Source organism: Cryptotermes secundus, unplaced genomic scaffold (assembly GCF_002891405.2).
Source record: "Cryptotermes secundus unplaced genomic scaffold, Csec_1.0 scaffold314, whole genome shotgun sequence".
NCBI classification, from domain to species: domain Eukaryota; kingdom Metazoa; phylum Arthropoda; class Insecta; order Blattodea; family Kalotermitidae; genus Cryptotermes; species Cryptotermes secundus.
Genome location: NW_019718273.1, coordinates 1,231,806 through 1,257,029, shown reverse-complemented (window position 1 = coordinate 1,257,029; position 25,224 = coordinate 1,231,806). Strand labels below are relative to the sequence as shown.

Below are 25,224 nucleotides of genomic sequence, written 5' to 3'. Positions count from 1 at the left end.
GAATTCGTGGTGTTGTCATACCAGACTCTGTCATTTCAGTTATCTAATTACGTTACTGTTATAATTCTCATAAAGCAAGAACACGTGCGATACACGTACGGTATCAAATTTGCTCAGAATCCGTGCAATGTCCTCTTCATTTTTCGCTCCTATATTTTAAAATTTGCTAATACTTTTGTGGTTCTCGTTAACTCCAACATAGCTATACAATTTTAACGGAGATTTCCCATGTTTCTTTCAACTGTACCATAATACAATTACTACAGTTTTGTTTACACAACTTAGTTTGCATGTTTACCCATTTCATGTGATTTAAAGGACATGAAAAATACATTTACAAACACAAATCAGCACTTAAAAAATACCTGCAGGAATTGCAGAAACTGGCATTCCTCATAGATGCATTTTTTTTAAAGTCTGTTTGCCTAAAATAGAACATACGTGTATGAAATCTCTCGAAGTTAAAAGAAACATTTTCACGTAATAAAAACACTTTATATAATATTTTTTTTTCGTCCAGGAAGATCTAAAAGCAAGACACTAACCTCAAATATAGTGACTTTAATAAAACTATTTTATTTTGTAAAGCAAATGAAATTATGCCAGGTTACATGCTCTTCTACGCTATCTTTGAATGTTATCTTTATCAGCAACCCTAAGAACCTTTCATGAATCCGAATCCTGTTTAGAAATAACAACGTTCCATAAGTAATTTCTTCAGCAGCCTTCGAGTAATTTACAAATTCCTTCGCATTTTTACGTAGAGATGCACTTTGGGTTGCAGGCACTAATTCTTGAAGCCTTTTCATAATGAAAGGAGGCTGTATATTTGTAACTAACTGTATATTTCCCATCCTAAGACAAACTTCACTTTACATTCCTTATTTTGGTGACTGATTTCTTCCTTTGTTTCTACCCGTTATCCAAGAAAGTGATACTCTGAAATTGTTTTGCAGAGCATTGTTATGTAATCTTTAAAACTGGTGGCTTTCCTGATAACGTTTCTGCTTCCTATAAGCCTTCCACTTCTTGCTCTTCTCAAGATTCCAGATGTCTCTACTGTCTGTGGTCTCTTCTGTTGTTACAGTGGGCTTCGGTTGCTTCGTGGTTTTTCCGCCCCGACTCTTCACCACTCACCTGCACCACTACAAACACCAATACTACAACTACCGGTAGTTCCTGCACCAGCAGAACTACCAATACCATCACCAGTAGGTCACCCGCTGATCCCGCCACCGTCAGCGACAGACACCTCACTCTTGTGCCGGCCATTTGCACGGTAATCGTCAAACAGAGCTCTAATGCCTGGCCTTATTAGCTTTCAGTCGTTAGGTTTCACAGCCTGATGTGAGTTTCATCAGTTGTTCTCAGTGAACGTCGCCTGAATTATGCAGAAATACTTCCGGAACTGTTTTATATGAGATGGAAAGTTAATAATAATAATAATTCAACTCTTATTTATTTACGTGCAAACTTAACACCCCAGAGGCAAATTACAAATTGAGCATGAATAAAGGAAAGGAAACTAAACAATCACACACACACAATTAAGAAAACACAAAAAATATATATAATATTAATAATGTTATTAACTAATCACATTTATCACTGAGAAGTGACAAAAGTAAAACACCTACCTTTAAAATGAACACATTTAGTATTTTAATGATTCAAAGAACCATGGCTGGTGTAAAAGTATAACAGTAAGAAACAAGTCAAATAATAAATATTTCAGTACATGACAATAGTAATTAAACCACATACTTTATTTGTTCATGTGTTTACACAACAGCCAAAAGGCCAATTATAAAAGAAGATATAACAAAAACGGAAACAAACCAACACATATACACAAAAACAATGTAATAATAATTAATAATAAAACTTGCGCACATAAAAGTCAGATGTACTATATTTGTTCTCAGAGAGGATGTAGACACATTTAGTGTCTAATAGATGGCAGTATTTCTCAGTCTCAACGAATTAACCAATAGCACATATGAGTACTCTGAAGTCTACTATAATCAAAACTTTTGTGCGATTTCTATTTAACTTTTTTTTTTTAATTTAAGGAGAGGAAAGAAGAAGGGGGGGGAGTGGAATGACGATATTGACTGACCCGAATTACGAGAAACTGTAGCGAATAATATAAAACAAGCAGGAAAGGAATAAGCAAATTTAAGAATGAGCATAAGGGGATGATGCTAAAGAAATCTTTCTTTTCCAAGAGTATAAACATGCCCATGTGCGATAATTAATTGTGAGATGGCAGGATATCCTGAGTTTACGTTCTTAATATACATGTGTAATTGCGGTCATAAAGTTTATGTTGTCATATAAAGCTTAATGTTATAATTACACTGTATTAAATCTGCAAATATTAGGTAACAAGTGTAGAAAATTTCCGTTGAAATGTTACCTGACATTACACTAGCAGCAATAATGATTACCAAATGAAGAAACTTTCCGTTGAAATAATTGAGTAACAAATGAAAAAAACTTTCCGTTGAAATGTTACCTGACATTACACTAGCAGCAATAATGATTACCAAATGAAGAAACTTTCCGTTGAAATAATTGAGTAACAAATGAAAAAAACTTTCCGTTGGAATGTTACCTGACATTACACTAGTAGCAATAATGAGTAACAAATGAAAAAACTTTCCGTTGAAATGTTACCTGACATTACACTAGTAGCAATAATGGGTACCAAATGAAGAAACTTTCCGTTGAAATGTTACCTGATATTACACTAGTAGCAATAATGAGTACCAAATAAAAAAACTTTCAGTTGAAATGTTACCTGACATTACACTAGTAGCAATAATGAGTAACAAATGAAAAATCTTTCCGTTGAAATGTTACCTGACTTTACACTAGTAGCAATGTAGTAGCAGAATAATATTGGCTAATTTTCATTTCATGTATTTCTAATGGAAAATTATTTAGCTTGTATAACTGTTGCAGTTAAAGTGTTCCTTGAAGAACAGATTTCATTTCCGATTTGATACAATTAACTAATCTAATGGAAGACGGGTTTTTATATATCTCATGATAACTGAAGATACCAAAGTATGTCTTGGTGTGTGTATTATAAATATCCTTTTTTACGATGGATAGGTTAAACATGTCAACTGTAGAAAGCGGCTGGACATTCTCGTTTTAAACAGAAAACTATTTTCATGCTCCATAGAATTAGGAAAGCGTATGGCTGCCAAGTAACGACCGGGCCATGTGCTAGCGCCACGTAAACTGAACAAAACAGGACACGCGATGTTGGCAAATCATCCCAACAAAACAGTGCTGCTCACGGCCTCCATTACACTTTAAGACTCAGAGACTATAAGATGACGTTCGTGTTTAATCTATGATGTCTAACTCCTCCCACAATTTAGTAATTTGTGGAGCTATATCTGCACTCCCCGAATATCTTCCTGATATGATGCTTAACACTTTAAAGCCAGTGGTCAATATATGTAGGGAGCAACGTGACGATTATGACTATTGCTAGGCAACGACTCAATGTACACGTTCCAGCGAACACGCAACAATATGGGATGTGTTCTCTGTGGGCCATGCTATAATAAGTTGCTAGGTTACGCACAATTCTGACAACAGAAGAGTTGTTTTCTATGTGGTTCCCGCCATGTCTAGTGTTAGGCAACGGGGCTGTAATACGCATCCCCGATTGAAGGGTGTTTTCTATGTGGTCCGTGCCGCGGCTATATAATGAGGTTCATAAGAATTTTCGGTAACATATTATATGTGTGAAATATACACTTGACGGAAGGTCAAGTGTATTCATAAGAGTCAAACCCATCTTCTCGTCAGAGAGGAAGTTACATAAGGACTATTACCGCAAGAGTTCAGTTGGGGGGGAAAAATCTCTGGTCGTGAGCCTCAAGGGGTCTGACGCCAAGACGAACTGATTGGCGGTAAACTGCCAGTTGTAAAGTAACTCTCCCTCTCTTTCAATACTGACAAATTGGACTTATACTAATACGGATTATGACTGACAAATGACAGACCCGACCTCTCGTAAGAGAGGGCGCCCCAAATGGACAAAATAGTAACTTTCATATAAGGAAAAAACAAAGAGAAAAAAATCTGTTCATGAGCCCCAGCTGGGGCTCCACACCAAGACAGGCAGACTGAGTGACCGTCAGTCGCAATGCGACTTTGGCTTTGACAGAATTCATTTGAGAGCAGAAGGAGAGAAGGGTACAGAAGGGTACAAGTACAAGAATGGAGCGTGTTCTAGTAATTTGTGAAGTGTGCAGAATAGTGAGAATGCTATAGTTGCCTAGAGTTCAGAATTGTGTAGAAGTATGTGTGTCAATAAATCCAATCATCCAAGCGAGAACGGGTTATTATCGTCACGGAACCCCGGAAAAGGGACAATATTATAACTCTGCTTTCTCTCCACAGAGTGTGTTTGTGTTTTTCTCATGATTCTCACAATAAACAGCGATCACTTCCATAATCAACATTAACCGGCTGAGTATTGTAGGAAGGAAGTACGAGTAATTTGTTTGGTGTGGGGTACGCACTGATTTTTCATTCAATTAAGCACAGGGACAAATTTAACTTAACCTTACCATCTATATATATATTATTTCTAAAATTTCAAGTAATATATAGTCTCTACCTGAAAAGCTCTAAACTATATTTCACCCCCCTTATTACCTGGCATAAATATCACGTGACAATACCACACACACACGTACACACATAATCTCTTTTACTAAGTATATGCTGTGTCATTAGAATATAGATTGAAAACTGTTTATGGCTGAAAATCGCTAGTTTTTGGTTTCTGTGTGTAACCAATCAAGTGTTTGCCTCCCTTACGTCCGGTCGCTCAGTCATTTGTTTCCCTCCAGAACAATAATTATATGTTAGAGTCAGGTAGAATCAAGTTTGGGCTGTCTACCCGTTTAGACGTAAGACATATGGCGGAAAGGGTGCCCAACCCTCGTTTTCGTGATCCTATTTTTCATTCTCGTCTCTTTGTGCCCACATCCTACCTCTTTACCGGCTTTGCTTTGAATTCAGCTTTCTACCGTCGATTTCTTTTCACTTAACGGTGCTGTACATTGGGTTAAAACTCATATTAGACGGAATTACTGTTTCACCATTCGCACAAACACAATTTCCTTCCATTCAGTTAATTAGACAATAGCTGACGAAAAGTTCTGTCATTTGGCATGTAAGACTGTGTAGTTCGTTGAAAGTTAATCGACGTTTCGGAGGAACATACCGCCTCCATCTTCATGGTTGAAGAATAAGCCAAGCAAAAAACCAGTGTGAAGCAGGTGGTAAGCACAGAAGGCTTATTCTTTGACACTGAAGATGGAGGCGACATGTCCTTCCGAAACGTCGGTTGACACTCAACAGACTACACGGCGTTATATTTTACTGTAAACGCAAGGTTATATGGGGTCTTCTTACTCAGGCAAGAACGTATTTACGGTCCCTGTAGTTTATTTAAAATGGCGCCATGTTAATGCGATTAACATTCATGAAAACTGATCTGTTACTGACCCCATTAAGATCACATACATGTATACTTCTTCTTAATACTGAGGCATGTATACCAGTTTCTATGCAAAACAAACAACTAGACAACGGCCCTTACTAGGCAATGACCTTTAAACTGCAGCAGATATGTGGTGTTTTCGGTGCCGTCCGTGCCGAGATGTTATAAGCAGGACAGTTAGTTCAGCCAGTTCAGTTGAATTGGTTGGTAATTGACTGAATTATTCAGTCAGAGGACTGCTGCGTTTCAGTCATTGTGAACTGTAGCTGTGAGAAGCTGGTAGCTGAGGCACGGGACAGTTCGGGAACCCAGAGGTAGAGGAACGTCCGCCGTTGGTAGCCGCTACCGAGAAACGGCTATTGAAGACGTCACTAAGGACACTATTGTGTACTTGTAATATAGAATTGTAAAATGTAGTCACGCGCTGTATCAAAGGGTCCAATAAATCCGATCATCAATTGAAACCCCGTCTAAAGTCACAGTCAATCACGTCACCATATCTCCTGTTACATTCTGCACTGGAGTGCTTACCTTTAAACGTCTGTTTAGTTTCTAGGTCATATTTTTCAGTTTAATTAAATTACAGTACTCCTTTTTAGTTTGTGTTCTCTCATTCTGTATCTAGATAATGGGATGTGGAAAATGATTCCCTGCGACAGAGAAAATTAAAATTTGTTGTGAATGAAAAACAAAAGTACAAATACAGAACGTGGAATGGAAGAAGGGCATATATCATACAGTTCTTAGTTTGATGTTGAAGAAATAATGAAGCCTTGCAGTATTAATCTCGATAAATAGAAATATATTTGATGGTACAATAGGAAACAGTTCACTTTATGTTAGGCATATATAAAATTTCTTGTGTTCAAGAAGCATAGCAGACGAGTTCTTCCCAGTTCGCTTGTTTTTAAGATTTCACTGCCCAGGATAATCTTTCCTAGTAACATAAACGGAATTGCTGTCCAAGTTGAGGTTTATAGCTGTTAAAAAATATCAGAGTACATTTGTACACCTCCTAGAATACACGAGGGAGAGTCAGTAAATAGGTAAAATTGGAAGTAAAACACCTGTAATTGATGTAATAGGTTTTCTGTGTGTATCACTAGGTAACAGCAGAGTCCATCTTCTTGAAAATCAAGGTAGAAGACGCGCATGCCCATGTTCAGTAGTCAAAATGGCGACCGTGCCTGAATGTACTACCGAAGAGCAGCGTTCTGTAGCGTGTTTCTGTGGGAAAAACGACTCAATGCAAAGGATATGCATAAAGAAATATTTTCTATTTACGGTGGAAAGTGTTTGTCGAGTAAAGCGTCTCACAACTGTGTCGAAAAATTCTCTCAAGGACGTTCGACAGAGTCACATGGTACCCAATCAGATGCGGAAGTGACTGAGACACCAGTCAAATAAGACTTCTATGCTGTGGGTTTTGACACAATGGTAAAGCGATGGGACAAGTTCATCAATGTTGATGGAGGGTATGTCGAGAAATAAATGCTTTTCCCCAGGTTTCAGTGTCACATGTTTTACGTTTTATATCCAATTGTGAACCACTTACTGACTCTCCATCGTAATATGTTAATAAACAAGAATTTTTGGAAATAATCTATCGTTACTTCCCTTTTATAAGACGGGGAACGTATAGCTTTGTTCAGTGGTTGATGTTTTTTGTTTTTCAGGCACCCAATAGAATAGGTGTCCCCTACTCACATGAAGACGGAACTGATCCAATTTCCGAAACGATGTGTTATCCAGTTTTTAGAATATCGGGCATAGAGATATGCCTGTCTTCCATACTTACACATGATCTGAGCCCTTCTTGAGAAGCCGCCAATTGTACAGCTACCCAAGAACTTCTCAGCATTTTATGCAACCCGAAGGTTCATTACTGTGTTCACTAGGGCCATCCACTGGTCCCTATTCTGAGCAAGATCAATCAAATCCATACCATCCCATTCTAACTCTCTGAGATCCATTTTAATATTGTCCACCCACATACGTCTCGGTCTTCCTAGCGGTCTCTTTCCGTCTGGCTTTCCCACCGGTATTCCCTATGCACTCCCATTTGTGCTACATGCCCTGCCCACCTCATTCTCCTTGACTTGATCATTCTAATTATACTTGGACAAGAGTATAATTTATAAACTTCGTTATTATGCAGTTTTCTCTAACCTCCCATCACTTCATCCCTCTTCAGTCCAAATATTCTCAACACACTGTTCTCAAACACCGTCGGTCTATGTTCCTCCCTTATATATTTAAATTATACCTGCAAATTACTGGGTCCTGTGCTGCCATCTATATGATTCTATTATCACGTCTCAGCTCCCAGAGTTTGATATATCTGTCAACCAGATAACCAAGTTAACTAGATGGAGGAAAATACACGTGTGTTTATGTATGGAAAGGTTATAAACTTCATGCCAAAAGAACTCCTTCAGCGCTGTGCACACAGGAACCTTACACAGTGTAGTGCCGCAGTACTTTCTGGCTTTACGACTTGGGCCTGTTTAAACAGACATTCCACTAAGTCAAGCTTATTTAAAAGAAAAGACTGGAACCACCACAAGTTTTGTGTGATATGTGTTCCGATGAGTTTCTGCTTTGTGTCAATGAGGTACACAGACTACACCGTGAGCTCCAAACACTTTGCGTAATGGCAGGCAACTGCTCCTCTTCTGCGAGCACTATTCAGAATATGTACCGTTCCCATCACTATATGTAAACCCGCCAATAAATTCATCATAATATAAATTTAGTACAGGAGAGTACTCCTCTCGCAGGGCGCTGGACGCTTGCATTTTGTACACTACTTTGGCCCCAATGGGGGCACGCGGTAACGTAGTTTGTTGAAGCACTATGCTACAAGAAGGAAGATCGCAGGTTCTATTCCCGATGAGGTCACTGGATTTTCCAGTTGACCTATTGCTTCCAATTTCACTAGTCTATTCAGCCTCTAACAGAAATGAGTACCAGAAATCTACCTGTGGGGTTAATGGTGGCCGGGGCGTATTGCTGACCTCACTGCCATCTATGTGCCGACTTTCTATAAAATGTGGCAGCCTCGACGTCTCACAACCCTATGGGCCTCCACGGACTGTTGCAAAAATAACTGTACCTTTTTACATTTGCTTCAGTAATGAATGTATGGATTCAGTTCTACATCCTCTTCTAGAATGTAAAGGTAAAATGTCCCTTGCCAAACTGATTAAGCATTAAACCATAAAGACATATGGAGGAGTGGATGTATGGGTCCACATATTCTTGACTTCAACACTAATTTGAGACATCTTGAAGAACGACAAAAAATATCAGTCAATGTAATTTCGTTTTATTTACTCACTTAATTTCCAGTGTATCTCTTAATTGTATGGTGCAGTCCTGCGGGCTTTAAGGCCGTGCAGCTTGGATATAGGCTAATGATTCGGAGGAATTCATCGCCTCCATCTTCGCGATTGAAAGCTAAGCAAGAAGCCAGCAAAAGCAGGTGGAGAGACCTGCCCTCGACTTGCTGTGTGCTTCTGTTTGTTTCTTCCATTCGCTTACCCTTGCATGTAGAACCTCTGCGAACTGATCCCGGTCCTACGGTTCTATACCACTCATATCCTTATTTACTCATGGAGCTGAGCCCTTCTGCAGCCAATTCTGCAGCTACTCAATAATTTCCCAGCATTTTATGGAACCCGAAGGTTCATCGCCCTGTTCACAAAATCCTCCACACAAACCCTACTTTACATTATTTTCTTTTAGAAGTATGAACTCAGAGAATCCATTTAATATCTCTAAAACGTGCACAAAGACTGAAAATTTTGTGTTTATAGCAGTTATCTCAGGGAGCTGAGGATTAATATAGGACACATGCATATGCATTTCAGAAAATTAAACCCTTTTCTTAAGCTAGAGTTTGCCGTAATGAGGGGCAGCATAACTTGTAAAATTTGAGGTTTTCACGGCAGTGACTATGAAGAATGCCGTCTTCTTGGATGTGGCGCCGTGTAGATATTGTGTAAATCGAGGTTCGGTTTACATAATGTGTACACCGTGCCACATCCCAGAAGACGGCATTCTTTACCATGGCGTGTACTTTTCGACAAGCATAATTAGAAAGATGAAGTTAAGGATGATGAGATGGGCAGAGCTTGTAGCACAATGGGGCGGAGAGCAATGCATGTATGACACTGGTGGGAAAGCCAGAAGGAAAGAGACCACAAGAAGACCAAGGCGAATGGGAGTGGGTAATATTAAAATGGATCTTAGATAAGATTCGGTGGTTTTGACTGGATCTATCTGGCTCAGGAGGGCTCATGTGAACACGGTAATGAACCTTCGGGATCCATAAATACTGGGAAGATCTTGATTGGCTCCACAACTGGCGGTTTCTCAAGAAGGGCTCAGCTTCATGAAGTTTTTAGTTAGGGGTTGGCATAACAACTTTGGTATTGGCTGAAATTTCTGATTTGGTTTATTTTAAATTAGGCTTAATACGAGATTTTAAACAAAGCAATTTAAATTTTACTCGTAAATCATTTTGGAATCCAAATTACCACAAGAGAAATAACCAAATTTGTGGTAGAGTACGTTACGGCTAAATAAAAAGAGTTACATCTAAGCATGGTTCCTGGCAGTTCCTCGGTAGTCCTGAAGAAATACATCCACACTTCCATATAATCCATCTTAATTTTATCAACACCAAACTTCTGTACGCACTAATTATGTCTCTGCATACTAAACCAAAGGCAGTGTCTTCAGTTTCTTTATTAGTCTGCCAGATGGCCTGTAAAAACACAAATTTCTCGACATGTTAAATAAATTTACAATTAATAATCAGTATATTATTTAAAATAAATAAATTTAGGCTTATTAATTTCACAGCCAACATCCCAGAATATGTTGTACAAGACGCATTATTTTTACACAGTGTACGCCGTGTCTATAGCAGTTTAACTGATCGGGAAGTACTGGGAATTTAATTTAATTTACTTGTTACAATTAATTTTTCTGTTTGTTTGAGAACATTTTTTTCGCATCTCGTCTCGAGTCTTCGCTTCTCCATGCCACTTAGTCTGTTGGCAGAATTCTAAAGTTAAAACCATAAANAAAAAAAAAAAAAAAAAAAAAAAGAAATGAATGGTTTTCCATTTTGTTTTTGAATCGGATGTACATTTTAAAAGACTTAACATCGCGCCGACGTTCAAAACCAGAAGCTGTTGTACAAATTTCAAAATAAACAACGTCATTCCAAAGTTAGAACTCGTAAGCAACCGAGGGGTAAACGCTAAGTAAAAGCCTTCATTCGCTTGTTCAGCGCAGCAAGCTGGCGACGAGGATGGTCCACGTCGCGGGGTGTGGGGGAGAGAACGCCTGAAGTGTTAACGAGACGGCCAAATAAAATCTTACCTTGTGCAGAGGCGAGCCTGGCTCCATGGACCGGCGACCACTCACACCGTAAAAGAGAAATGGAGTTTCTTTAGTTAGTTACGCTGAAAATCCTATGAGGGGTGCGCCGAATATTTTAGTGCTCTGAACTCTGGAACGTAAACTTCTTGTGCGTAAGATTTAATTATTTAAAGAACCATAAGTTTAGGGTTGTATAAACGTTAATGTAAGTTGACTTTATTTTTGGAACCAGAAAACTCCAGATTAAACCAGTCAACGATAATTGGTTGGCGTCTCTGTTGTTGCTACTCGAAATGTATATTGCGATGGAATACGATCATTTACTAGGTAACGGCTAGGTAAACACTACATAAAAGTCGGAATAATAGCAGAAGCGGAAGTCATTTTGCTAGGCAACGGTTAGCTATCACCTGTTTCGACGGCAATGAATATTAACAAAGGCATTCAAGTGAAAACACAAAAGAACAGAGGAACTGTTCGACATGGTAACGTCTATTTCGGCCGCCTGGCAGTTATAAAAGACAGTTCCTCCCGTGTGGAGGCGGAGTAAAATACCTCCACCGTAGCCCTGCGAATAGTAGGAGGCGACGAAAATGGAATTCTCGAATCTGAGACAGTAAAATATGGTCGCGAGTCTCAAGGGACTCGGACCCGAGAATTAGTCCGCTGGCGAGGACCAGTAGCAATTGTAAACGAAAGCCCCGTCTCTTATCAGATAGAGCTCTGTGTATCAACAAATCCACAACTGTCTGACCGTAATAAAAGTCTGGTCGTAAGCCCCAGATGGGTGTTTTATGCCAAGAGAGACTGGCCGACTGACCGTCCGTAGTAAAAGAGTCAGACTCATTCAACGCAGTCAGAAGCATCGAGAAATTCGTGAGAGATTCTTCATATAAGTTCTTTATACGGCTTTGGAAAGGAGTTCAAAATGTGAGCTATTACAATTAACTGTAATTGCAAAGAAGTGTCAATAAATGCAGTCAACAAAATCCAGAGCGCATTATTATTAGTCACGACAACTCCTTACACAGGACAATATTTTTTTAACTATCTTTTGAAGCGCCTTGTTATGTCGTAGTCCTACTGGTGCTGCGTATGCATCCCTTTTTAAAAAGCACTCAATGACCTTCTTAGACTATGTGGTCTCAGTTAATCCTACAGGCGGTCACTGTAATTGGTTGGCATTGCATTCATGCGTGTTCGATTGCCATGCGACCATTACGAGATACGTCTGTGACATTTTCTTCATATCTTATTTTGTGCAGAGGAGCGCATCTCATTTACTGTATATTTTCTATATTTCTGCTTTAAGAGACATTCTGCAAATAAATTTAGTGTAGGTTACATAACATGTACACAAAAGTATACAGTCTACACGACAGTATCCTGCATTGGAAACAAAGTAGACACTATCGTATCAACAAAAACAAATGTTGATACTATAGTGTCTACTTTGTTTTAAATACAGAATATTGTTGTGTAGACTGCTTTTTTATTTGCTAGTGTAGTGGGACTAAGCCCCTTGTACTGCAGCCACTTCTGGCCTATTGTACCAGCCCCAGATGATAGGTGAGGGTGATTGTGGAGCAGTTGGTGGAATGAAGATTGGCGGGGGAAACCGAAGTACTCGGAGAAAACCTGCCCCAGCGCCACTTTGTCCACCACAAATCCCACTTGACCAGACCCTGGATTGAACCCGGGCCGCCGCGGTGGGAAGCCAGCGACTAACTGCTTGAGCTATGGCGCGGCCCTAGTGTGGTGTTTAAGTTATAACTGGAATAAACAAATATCGCATAGTTTAAAAGCAAGAAATTTTTTCAGAAATATAAATTGACGGTATAAATCTCTCAGCTATTTGTATTGCATATACGCTTACCCTTGACAACCTGACAGCAATCATATCGCTTTTGGAGGAATGCTAAAAGAATGCAGGCTCAATTTGATGGATGTCGTTTTTACCGATAAACTATTTACGTTAAGATTAACATAAAACTTCCATAAATTATATCCAGTTTTTTGTTGAGTCAATAAGCTTATGGCGTAACATATTTCTGATTTAATTGACCATCCTATACTCTACTAATTTAATTTTCTGTGTATCACTGTGACCCACAGAGCAACCCACGAGTAGGTGCACTGTTTCCACTCAGCGGGGGAATGATTGTTACATAATTTTAAGCTCATATTGCCTTGTTCTAGAACGTCAGAAGTGTACTGTAAAGGCTGCCTAAAATGTTTGTATTTATTCCGAAAGTTTCTGACGATATGAAAGGCCAATTCATTTGCAACTTCATGTTGAGTCCAGATGAGAGGTGGCGTGTGCAGTGTACAATGGCGTGCAATGAAAGCAACATTATGGGCAATTTCCGCGAAGAAGGACGGCAGCCAAGGAGACACGTCCATGTCATATCAGGCGAATTGGTTCTCTTACACTGGAGAATACCATGATGCAGGAGGAAGGCAATGATTATGCTGGACACTGTTCGTGTTACAGTGGTCCCTGTAGAAGTGTATGCCGGATCAGATCTGGCAGAATCTCCTAAGGAAGGCTATGGCTCATAAACTGGCTGTTTTACCAATGATGATTAACAATAACATTACGTAATCTTCTACAGAATTCCCTGTTTCCTCAGAGAAGAGTCAGGAGAAACAATGACGGATTTAAAGCATAACGAAATATCAGATCTGTCTATGGTTCTACAGCCCTCTGTTGGACCTTGACCGTTTTTTTCAGTTTCTGAATCCTATACACAGTCGGTAGGACTCCTTGGACAGGGGATCAGACCTTCCTAAGCCAGACAAATTCACACCAACAAGCACTAACAAAAGAAACGACTTGGATTTCTAGAAAGAACCGAACATCGAATCCGTTCCGTGAATTTTAGCCAAAGACAAAATATTATAGGTATGACAGACAAAGATAGGAGGAAAATTTTTAGTCCTCGGGACTCGAACAGGCTGACAACCGAAACCTTGACTTTGCTAGGAATAATAATTGTGGACTGATAATGCCCAGTTTAGTCGGTCATGTTTAATCATCCACTATCTGAAGACTTGGGCCACGCCATAGCTCAAGCGGTTAGTCGCTGGCTTTCCACCACGGTGGCCAGGGTTCGAGCCCGGGTAGGGCCAAGTGCGTGAGTCGAGAACAGTAAAAACTGCTTACTTCTCATGGTATCAGGTTTGATTCTACTTAATCCTCTCTTTTATTGTATAAATATTTATTGGCTTGCAAGCAAATTATATTTATCTTACATACACCTGGACAGATCGCATCAAAGTACACAAAACACATAATTATGATCTATCATAACTTGCTCAAAAGTAAAACCTTAACATTAACATTCATGGAATATTTATATTAGAGCTCCGTCAATAATGCAACCACTTTAGTCCTTAGAATTTTCACTTTTTACAACATGTTTCGGCCCCAACCGGCCATCATTATGTATTTGAAATCGCCAAAACTGTTACATGCATTCAATACCGGACATGACCGATGTAGATAACGGTTTTGGCGAATTGAAGTGCCATTATGATGGACGGTTGAGGCCGAAACATGTTGCAGTAAAAAGTGGAAATTCTAGGGAATGAAGTGGTTGCATCATTGACGGAACTGTAATATAAATATTCCATGTGAATGTTATAGAAATGCAACAGGCTGCTTAACTACAATATTGTAAAACCTTAACACTGCTTCCCTATGGAAATGTCCCCCTTCTTTTTACATTTTTACTATGAGATGTGTATCCATAGACCTCCGGGGTCACTGCCTCCATGAAATAAATAAATTAACGGAAGTTCATTGCTTATCTGCGCTGTAATTGACGTATTTATAACGCGCTTGCGCAAGTTTGTAAATTATATTGCGTTTATGATTTATTGACTGACTTTGAATGAATTTCTTTTCGTTTCCATAGAAATATGAACGTATTTGAAGGTGAGTTTACGGTACCGATATATATCTTGCATATTTACGCGATAAACGGCCTCCGAATATTATAATTTCATCCCAATAAATAGGATGTATTTTTCTTTTCCTTAGCACTACAGCCCCAGTGGACCTAGGCCGACCTCCATGAAGCTCTCCGTTCACTTCGATTTTTCTAGATCTTAGACATATGGTAGGACTCCATGGGAGGGTGATCAGCTCGTCTACCTATACACAAACACAGAAAAACGCACACAAACATCCATGCCCTGAGTGGGATTCGAACCCACGATCCCGGCTTCCGAGCAAGCGAAGACAGTGCACGCTTTAGACAGCTCGACTGCCGTGACCGGCAAACAGCACATATACTTCTGTAAATTTAATCCCATTCGCAAACTCCACAAATTACATTTTATTTTCCTGGAGAGTGCTTGACAAATACCGGAGCCGAAGTAAGACATGTATACACTTCCGCTGCACGATAAGTTGGCGGTAAGTTCCAGTAGTATTTTGCAGATTTTCAAAGACTCTTCTATGGTTGACAATTAAGAAAACCTTTATCAGCTATGGATTAAGAATCTATATTACATTACAAATTCTAATAGACAGAAGACGCCAAGTGTGGAACATATGTTAGGGTCGGTATTACAGTATCAAATTTCTCAGAAAAAATCATATAAATAACATCTCTTACTTCATTTTATTATTCTTTCAAGTTTAATTATTATTGTGAATTTACAGTCCTTTGAAGAAAGTCGTCTTCTGGGTCGTAGTCTGGTCATAGTCATCGCCGTGAAAACCTCAAAAATTACAGTCTTTTGTTGGGCCTTGGCCGATTTTTCAGTTTATTGATTCGATACACAGTCGGTAGGACTCCTTGGACGAGGCATAAGCCCATCGCAAGGCCTTTAATTACACACAGAAGACAGCAAGAATAAACGCATGTAATTCAGACACATATATCGTGGGATTCGAACCCACGGTTCCATCGTTCGAGCGAGCGAAGACCGCGCAGCTGCTGTGACTTGCCGTTCAGGTTCAATACAATACATTAATACACACATACACGTAGCTGTCTGTTCAGTACTATTCAAGACACTAAGGTTACTTTCTCTGGGATAGTTATGTTTTTATGAATTCCCCCTTGAAATTTCAATGTACTTTAGGCTAATATATTCACATAATTATTACAATAAATATAAACTGCGTTATTTCAGTGCAGTTTCTTTCAAGAAACACCCAGAAGAAAATCTATCGCAGTATTCAAATAAATAGCTTCAAGTTGAGGTTCTGCAGTAGAAGTATTTGCCCTTTAGAACTGTCTGACAAAACTTGGGGAAGTTCAGGAACAGTGTCACGCCAAGTTGTGCCTAAGTTTCGTTTCACTTCATTCGATGACAAGACATTTCTAGTCACGAAGAGAAAGGGCCTACATTAGCCAGTGCTTGAGGAGACCTCGAGCAAGCGAGCGAGCGTCTTTATACAACACTAGTTGCCTCCTTGTTGTCTCACCCCCCTCCTCGTTACACCCCATTTAATTTAGGGATGAGGGGTGGAAACTACACACGGAATATTTCTTGAGACAGCACGCAGATATATCAGCTCAGACATTTACAAAATCAATCGCTACACACCCTTGAATTGGAGAGCAGTTTTTCAAAAATGGAAAAAATCTCCAAGAAGATGGGTGGGCACGCGGTCGTGTAGTTGGTTGAGACACTGTGCTACAAGCCGGAAGGTCGCAGGAGCGAATCCCGATGAGGTGAATTTTTTCAATTTACCTAATCCCTCCAGCCGCACTGTGGTCCTGGGATCGACTCAGCCTCTAACAGAAATGAGTACCAGGAATTAATTACATAATTTTCCTGGGGAGTAAAGCGTGGCCAGCGCGTAAGGCTGACAACCTTACCGCCATCTGTGAGCCGATTGTCTACAAAATGTGGGAGCCTCGACGTCTCACAACTCTATGGGCCTCCACGGCCTGTTACAAGGATACCTTTACTTAATTTACTCCAAGAAGATTCTATTTACATATCTGAATAACAATAAATAATATATTCTAAAAGCAATTTACATCAATTTTAGTACGAATATGGGGGTTATGTACCTACATGTGTACGTTTTATATTTATGTTATTTATTTGTCACTGAATAAAGCATAAATAAATAAATAATATACAACAAAATATTAGAGATATGTACTTATAATGTAATATTATTCTGAAAATTACCAGCAATGTATTAAAACAGTTGGCCTCATTTAAATGCTTTACAAAATGTATTCTGTAGACAAATTAAAAGATTAAAATTTTCAATTACTAAATAAATAAAATTCCTCGGATTCTTGTGGCTTGAAATATTTCTCAGAAGTACCGCCAAGTACAGTTTCCATACTAGGCTTAAAATAGGCCGCGCCATAGCTCAAGTGGTTAGTCGCTGGCTTCCCACCTCGGTGGACCGGGTTCGATCCCGAGTCTGGTCAAGTGGGATTTGTGGTGGACAAAGTGGCGCTGAGGCAGATTTTTCTCCGAGTATTTCGATTTCCCCTGCCAATCTTCATTCCACCAATTGGTCCACAATCACCCTCACCTATCATCTGGGTCTCTTACAATAGGCCAGAATTGGCCGCAGTAAAATGGACTTAGTCCCACTCCACTAGCATTAAAAAAAAAGCTTAATATGCGTATAGATAAATACTTACTCGAAGCCAGAACCAGCAAAAAACCCTAAGGAGCTGTAATTACCTAAGGAATCATTAGAGAATATTTCGTTGTGTAAGTGGCCATAGCTACTGTACCACCGAAAAATACAATGATAACCATGGCGAAATTAGTATATAGCTTATAATTCCTCAAATGTCTCGCATATTTGGGACTGGAGGTATAGCTCAACCATTTTTTTTCCTTGGGACTACAGCCCCAGTGGGCCTAGGCCTACCTCCATGAACTTCTCCGTTCACTTCGGTTTTTCTAGATCTTACACATTTGGTAGGACTCCTTGGGCGGGTGATCAGCTCGTCGCAAGGCCTCTACCTGTACACAAACACAGAAAAACTCACACACACAAACTAAACATCCATGCCCTGAGTGGGATTCAAACCCACGATCCCGGTTTCGAAGCGAGCGAAGACAGTACATGCCTTAGACCGCTCGGCTTCCGTGACCGGCTATAGCTCAAGTATAGATTCGCTATACCCCCGGGGAAAGAACCCCTGGTACCCATTATATAGAAAGCTAGGTGGGTCCCAGAGCCGATCTGGAAGCTGTTAAGAAGAGATAAATCCCTGCCTCTGCTAGGAATCGAAACCTGACCATCCAGCTTGTAGCCCGTCGCTATACCGACTGAGCTGCCGCAGACTCTTCTCAGTAGACGTTCCAATTAATTTGTCTTCTTGACTTTAAATCCTATAGGATAACCGGGATATGAATTTCCCACGATAACTACGGGAAGTGCGGACTTCTGAGATGTGACGGCAACTAAGTCCCGTTGAGGATTACAGAGGCGTGGAGGAGTGTGTCCCCCCAATCTACAAACATTCTTGTAACTTGACTCCTCGGAAAGTTGTCCCTGTGCTTAACTAATTAAGCACTAAGACATGAAGACGTATGGGGGGTGGATGTATAGATACAAGTGGTCTCAGCGTTAATTAGAGGTCATTAGTGAGCTCCATGACCCGGCCGCTTTCCTCCAGGGAAAGAACCCAGCAACCATTGGATAAGAGGCTGGCTGGGCCCCAGAGCTGGTCTGGACCATATGGAGAACAAGAAAATCTTGTCCATAGCGGGACTCGAACTTCGATTCTCGGTCATCCAACGCCTAGCCAGTCGCTATAAGGAATGAGCTATCCCGGCTCCTTGATTCGGAAAAGTAGGTAAAACCCCATTACACGTCATCACACTTCAGAAGAAGAGAATGAAGAGGCCGCAGCACGCACGAGTAGCGCCAGGTTCGAACCCACGGCCCACTAGCAACGTGATCGGCCGCTTCATGCACCATATCTCCAGCCAGCTGTTCAGTTCCGCACATCACACCTCTAACTGGGTGGAAATGCCGCAATGCATGGCTTCTCAAACTCCCTGCGGGGGGAAGGGGGGGGGGCACTGCGGGCTACTGTAACTAGGGTCGCCGAGTTCTCGAGAATTGAGACTATGATCGTCTGGGTTCTGACACGTATAGATTTGTGGGTGGATTTCGCAGGACATTATGCCTCCATCCTCAGTGTTTTAGTGTGAATCACTATCGTTAAAATATTAAAATTTACTATCTAGAAAATTATTTACAAAGTAATTGCATTCTTGGACGGTTCTGACAAGTCAGTAAAATATAATACTCTATAGATATCTTATGTCAATGTCTCTGCAGCCGACAGACAAAGGTAAAGTTAAATGCGCCGTATTTATTGCCCTTTAATCTGAATGGCATCGGTAATTTTAATAAAGGGGGTCATGTAAATTTACATATTGTCACATATTGAGGTTGTGCACGTGATTTGTAAGACGGGGTTTTGATTGGTAAATTGATTGACACCTTATGCACACAACTTGGGACTACAAGCAATACCGCGCTATCTGTGCTCTGCACACTTCACAGTTCACCATTAAAAACAAAGATTCTCAGTCTAGAGTAGTCGTATCCTGACAACGGATTTATAACAATCTCACTGTCACTTAAAATCACATATGATTTCACATTCTAACAGCGTAAATCCTTTCCTGCCATTATTCTGCGTCTATCATTTGTGAAGACTCGACTCAGTTCAGTTCCTCTGCTCCAAAGCTCTTGTCCCTGCAGGCTGGGTCTCGAAACTCAACTAACTCTTTTCAACTGAACGAACCAGCGTGAGCAGGTGCAACAGTCTGTTGCGGATTTCCTCTTTTTTCTTCTACCCTGAAGATGGAGGCGATACGTTCCTCCGAAACGTCGGTTAACATAATATCTTCACGACGCCACATCCCAGAAGACTACTTTCTTCAGTGTAGTGAAAGTTTGGATTATACAAAAGCAGGATATTTTTAAGCAGATGAGTAACTGTCAGTTTCTTAAGAAAGTCCGCGTTCTATGAAATTAACTAAGAAGTTCGACGTCTCTGAAAGGCGCCCAGGTAAATATTTGTTTACATTGTTCTTTAAGTGCAAGACACACCCTTACAGTATGGAGTAGGTAGGTAGAATGCATGTCACTTCCCTGCTTTCTGTATAATGTGGTTGTAAGGTATAGAGATGCCATGATGAAGCTACTATATCCTATATTTTTCTCTATACCTGAACCTGAATTAGCAAATCTATTAGCTCAAAAATATTTTCTGCATGAATAGTCTCACCGTAAGCAGTTAAGGAATGAAAGATTGCTAAATACAATAATAATAATAACCATACTAACAAAAACCTTTAATTAGATATGTAAGGCCACAATGAAATATGAAGCACTCTATCTATCTATATTTATAATTCGTTGGACTAAGTGACCCGAATTACAAGTCAAGGCAGAGTGATCAATCTATAGCAGTACTGTGTATAGGCCAGGGTTGTATCAAGAGAAGGGACACTCCCTCCCCTTTTCCACCCCCTAAAAATCATTATTTGTGTCAGGCTACAGATAGGGCTGGCCGTGATCAGTTATGGCGTGGCGGTGTGGAGAAAAGAGGAGAGGGTTGGAGGTTTTTGTAAAATTGGATTTCTTTCGTACCACCTTGTGTCACCTCTGTGTAGCACCTCTCTACACTTCCCTCTAACAATGAACCACTGTGACAGGTCCGTTTCACCCGCCGCAGCCTGTTCTGGTGTCTCGGTTGTAATGCCACGGGTCTCACAGAAAAATGTCTGTTGTTTAAACACATTAAATGGTTGTCACATGATTCAAAGCCGATCACAGTGGCCGCGCGGTCTAAGGCATGAAATGTCTTCTCGCACTCGAAAGCTTGGATCGTGGGTTCTAATCCCACCCAAGGCATTGTATGAGTTTATTCGGTGTTGTTGTTGTCCTGTGTAAGTAGCGGCCTTGTGACGGTCTGATCCCCCATCCAAAGACTCCTACAGACTATCTAGGATTAAGAAACTGAAGTGGAATAAAGCGTTTCATTGATGCCACATGCTGCAAGCGGGAGCAACAGGAATAGCTAGGTAGGTAGGTATGTAGGTAGGTATGTGGGTAGGTAGGGAGGTAGGTAGGTATGCGGGTGGGTAGGTATGTGGGTAGGTAGGTAGGTAGGTATGTGGGTGGGTAGGTATGTGGGTAGGTACGGAGGTAGGTACATAGGTAGATTAGATATAATTCATATGGGAAATATTTTTAATGCTTAAATATCTAAGAATTATCCTCATTAAGAAAACAACAAGAAAATCTAAAGTTTCATGATCAAAACATGAAAGGGTCAGGTACGGTCAAGTATGCACGATATTTCCTATCGTCTTGATTTCGTTATATAAACACAATGTTTTCGGAAACCGACCCTGCTTTCATTATACAAAATTACGAAATGCGCTCTGTGTCGTCCATTGTATGCAGCTGTATCTGGTGGTGATAACAGAGCTAGCTTTCGAAACTTTGTGTTCCTTTAAAACCAGAAGGAAACGACGAAAAATGTCCAATATATATATATTTTTTTTTTCTTCAAAGGACTGATATGAGATTCTATTTTCGTAAGTAGTGTTAAAATACACGTACTTAGTCCCCTGACTGATGATCATCGAGTGATTAATTTGCTTGGAGCTGCTACATCTAATTAGCGTTCCAAGAGTCACAGCTGCATCAAGGAACAACAGCCAGTAACACATACATTTTAATATTATACGTAAGTCTGCTCTGCGCTTATAGCTTCAATGGGGATACAAGAAATCCAGACAGAATAATGTTTAGAAAATCCTTGGAACCATTCACCAAACAACTGAATACATTAAAGCATAATATTAAAATGTATCTTCGGCAAATTTTTCTGATGATATGAATAGGATAGATCAGTTTCAAAACTTTGTAAAATGTGGGGGCAATTTTTTTACGGTACTGTAAATTTTGGTTTCTATATCAGTAATATTATGGAGTTTTATGGCGTCTAATGTATATGTGATATTGTGTTTCGAGATAGGCCTGTATTTACTTCTTAAGATGAATAATTATCCTTATAGTGACTGATTTATTATTTGTATTCCTAAATCACTGGAGACTATTTTTGTCGAACTCAGGACATTTCTTATAGGTTAACATGCTAACCACAAAACTCACTGAATATAATTCTGAAAGAATACACCAGGATTTGAAGAGAACATTCACTTCAGACTAGTGTGATATCAATTCTAAAATAAACTTAATATTTATATTGGTATTACCTTCAGAGGAAGAGTTCAGCATCTGCACAAAACAAAGACCACGGTTTTGTTTGCAATGGAGAGCTGGCAGTATAAATTACACGCAATATAAAGCAGGATTAAGAATTCTGTTTCTGACGTCTGTTTAAAAACTTAAAAGTGGTTAATAAACTTCCAGTTAAAATTAAGGGTTATATTATTGCGGCATAAATCTCCAACCCCTCTCTCGAGAAAAATAAGGACATTTCTTAAAAGAATCAGTTTCAATATAGTGTGAAAAATTAATAGGATAGTAGTTAAGTTTTGTTATTGGGGGGTGTGGAGTAAGGACTTTGAGGAAAATGGAAGGGTGTTCTTTAGATATATATAAAAAAAGTTATATTCTTTTCTAACGGGATACGTGTTTTTTTTTTTGTGTTTCGAAAATGCAGACTTGTTTCAGCCCAGTTCATCACGTGAATAACCAATATGAATAGCACATAATTATACCTTGTACATCCTGCAGTCCCACGGGGCCGTGTGTTGATTCTTTCCCACACATCGGATCGATGTGGGTCAGTCACAAGCGATCTATTGGCCTTGTGTTTTGCTAGTGTCTAAGACAATTTAACCTCCATGTATACTGTCTCGATTCGGAGTTAATTCGTCATTGTAAATCTACCTGACATCCATATATATAAAATCCTAAGACTTAGGGCTGGGGCTCACGAAAGAAACTGTGAACCACAACACAATTACAACTTTCGAGAAAGGTTACCGATTTCAAGCAGGCAACTGGTTTCCAGATTAGCAGGCGCAAAGTGAGGAAACTTGTGTTTGACTAGTTACTCACATCATCTCAATTTGTTGTGTTCGTCCGAAACAGTGCGTGGTTGTAATTTTTTTGTGTTGCATTTCTCTCCTGTAATGTCAGATAATAAAACTGATCACGTCACAATATGGCGGTTGTTGAGACGGCGTTAGAATACAGGACAAATACCATAAGAAAAACATTTGGATGTTAATTTAATTAATTTTAATTAGGAAATATCGCATTCACGCGCGATACGAAATTTTGGCATACAACGCAACGATTTTTGCAACATAAAAAGCATCTGATGATGGATGTATACAGCCGAAACATGTAGTGAGGAAGAAGGGTAACTGGATAATAAATTGCATTTAAGATACAAATATATGTGAAATAAATTATATATTAATGAAACAGGATGCTTAAATATAGTATTAGGAAAAGAAATCATTGGGTGCATCCATTCTTCTGTGACAATTTAAACTCAGGTGCTTATATTGTTTCGAAAGAACTTAGTCAGGATTCGATCCAAACTCAATCTCGTGAGTAATTCTTTCCCAAGCCAAATCTATTTTGCTCCGCCCCGCCCCGCCTATCATAGCGTGCGTGGCATTTGACATATATACCAGGCTCCTGATCAATTAACTGCACAGAAACAAAATTAGCAGCTTCATCAATCTTTCATGCCGTCTTACGGCTCAAATGAATCACCGAAGCGCCTTATAGAACAGCTATACTAGAGAACTCGTTGTAACGCAACTGTGAGAAGACTGGCTTGCCCAATTGCCTGGAAGTTGAATTTCTTAGTCTTCAGCCATTTGCTCAATTAGAGCTGCTCCATATATTTCCATGTGTTCAACTCAGTCTGATAACAATTCTCGGGAGTTATGGTTGCGTTGCGGTTGTCAGTTTCCTTGGTGTGCCCTAGCCCTCAGTCTTAAGCGAGTTGCGTTGCCATTTCCTCAATTTGCGCTGCTCCATTCAGTTCCATGTGTTCAACTCAGTCTGATAACAATACTCGGAAGTTGTGGTTGCGTTGGGGGTGCCAGTTTCCATGGTGTGCACTTGCTCTTTTTTTTTTATTGCCAGTGGGGTGGGACTTTTTTTTTATTGCCAGTGGGGTGGGACTAAGTCCCTTGTACTCCGGCTACTTCTGGCCTACTGTACCAGACCCAGATGATAGGTGAGGGTGATTGTGGAGCAATTGATGGAATGAAGATTGGCAAGGGAAACCGAAGTACTCGGAGAAAACATGCCCCAGCGCCACTTTGTCCACCACAAATCCCACTTGACCAGACCCGGGATGGAACCCCGTCCGCCGCAGTGGGAAGGCAGCGACTAACCTCTTGAGCTATGGTGCGGCCTGCCCTTGCTCTTAGTCTCCCATCTTTGTTCTGCCCTTAGCTGTAAGTAAGAGTGCTTAAGATTCAGTCAGGATTCAATGCGATTTGATGCAGAAGAGTGGACCAGTGGAGGGATTATCTGCGGAAACTGTTCCTAGGGATGTGATGTCATTTATATTGAAGCTTCCAGGCGTTTGTTGCATTTCAGATCATTCAGAATAATGGGTGACTGGGCATTAGCGCAGAAATATTTCGAAGTATATATCGAAAGAAATCAAGTGTATGGTGATGTCGAAATAATATATATCATTAAACTTTGTTATGTATCTGTCAGTAGTCATTTTGTATGTGAGGGCAAAGCCTGTCACCGATTGTTACTCCTAAAAAGAAAGACATATCTGTCGTTTAATGGTGAGCTAGATAAAATTCATTTTGGTGCTCTATTGCCTGTTTAAAAAAAAAAAGAGATGTTAAATTCTTTTTACACACCTTCCTTAAATGTAATCTTTGTCGAAATATTTCCCGCAGACAGCATCGCGCTTAATTCTGATCATTGTCTCAGCAGAAATGTAGTATCCTTCCAGAGCCTTCAAAGTAACTGGGGTTAGGTAGCTTTGACTACGTCGGTGACATTGGCCGCGCGCTCTAAGGGATGAATCATCTTCGCCACTCGAACACTGGGATCGTGTGTTCGAATCCCGCTCGAGTTAAGGATATCTGTGTGCGTTTATTCTCTGTTTGTGTTGTTGTGCATGTAGGTACCGGCCTTGCGACAGGCTGATCCCCAGGCCAAGTAGTCCTACCGACTGTGCATAGATTAAACAATGAAAAAGCGGCCAAGGTCCACAAGGGCTGTAGATAGATAAATAGATTTTTTACTATGGAAATTAAAACTTTCCCGTTGAAATTTCACCGGGTTCTAACCT

General features: G+C 40.0%; 1 protein-coding gene across 1 annotated transcript in view; it reads left to right on the top strand.

The window, feature by feature from the left end:
• Positions 1–1,087: 1,087 nt before the first annotated feature.
• Positions 1,088–25,224, top strand: part of LOC111874249 (zinc finger protein basonuclin-2) — a gene marked incomplete at its 5' end in the record, with an annotated part of 469,906 nt that continues 445,769 nt past the window's right edge. The window contains 1 exon segment of the mRNA XM_023869631.2: positions 1,088–1,279. Coding sequence (XP_023725399.2) covers positions 1,088–1,279 — 192 coding nt within the window.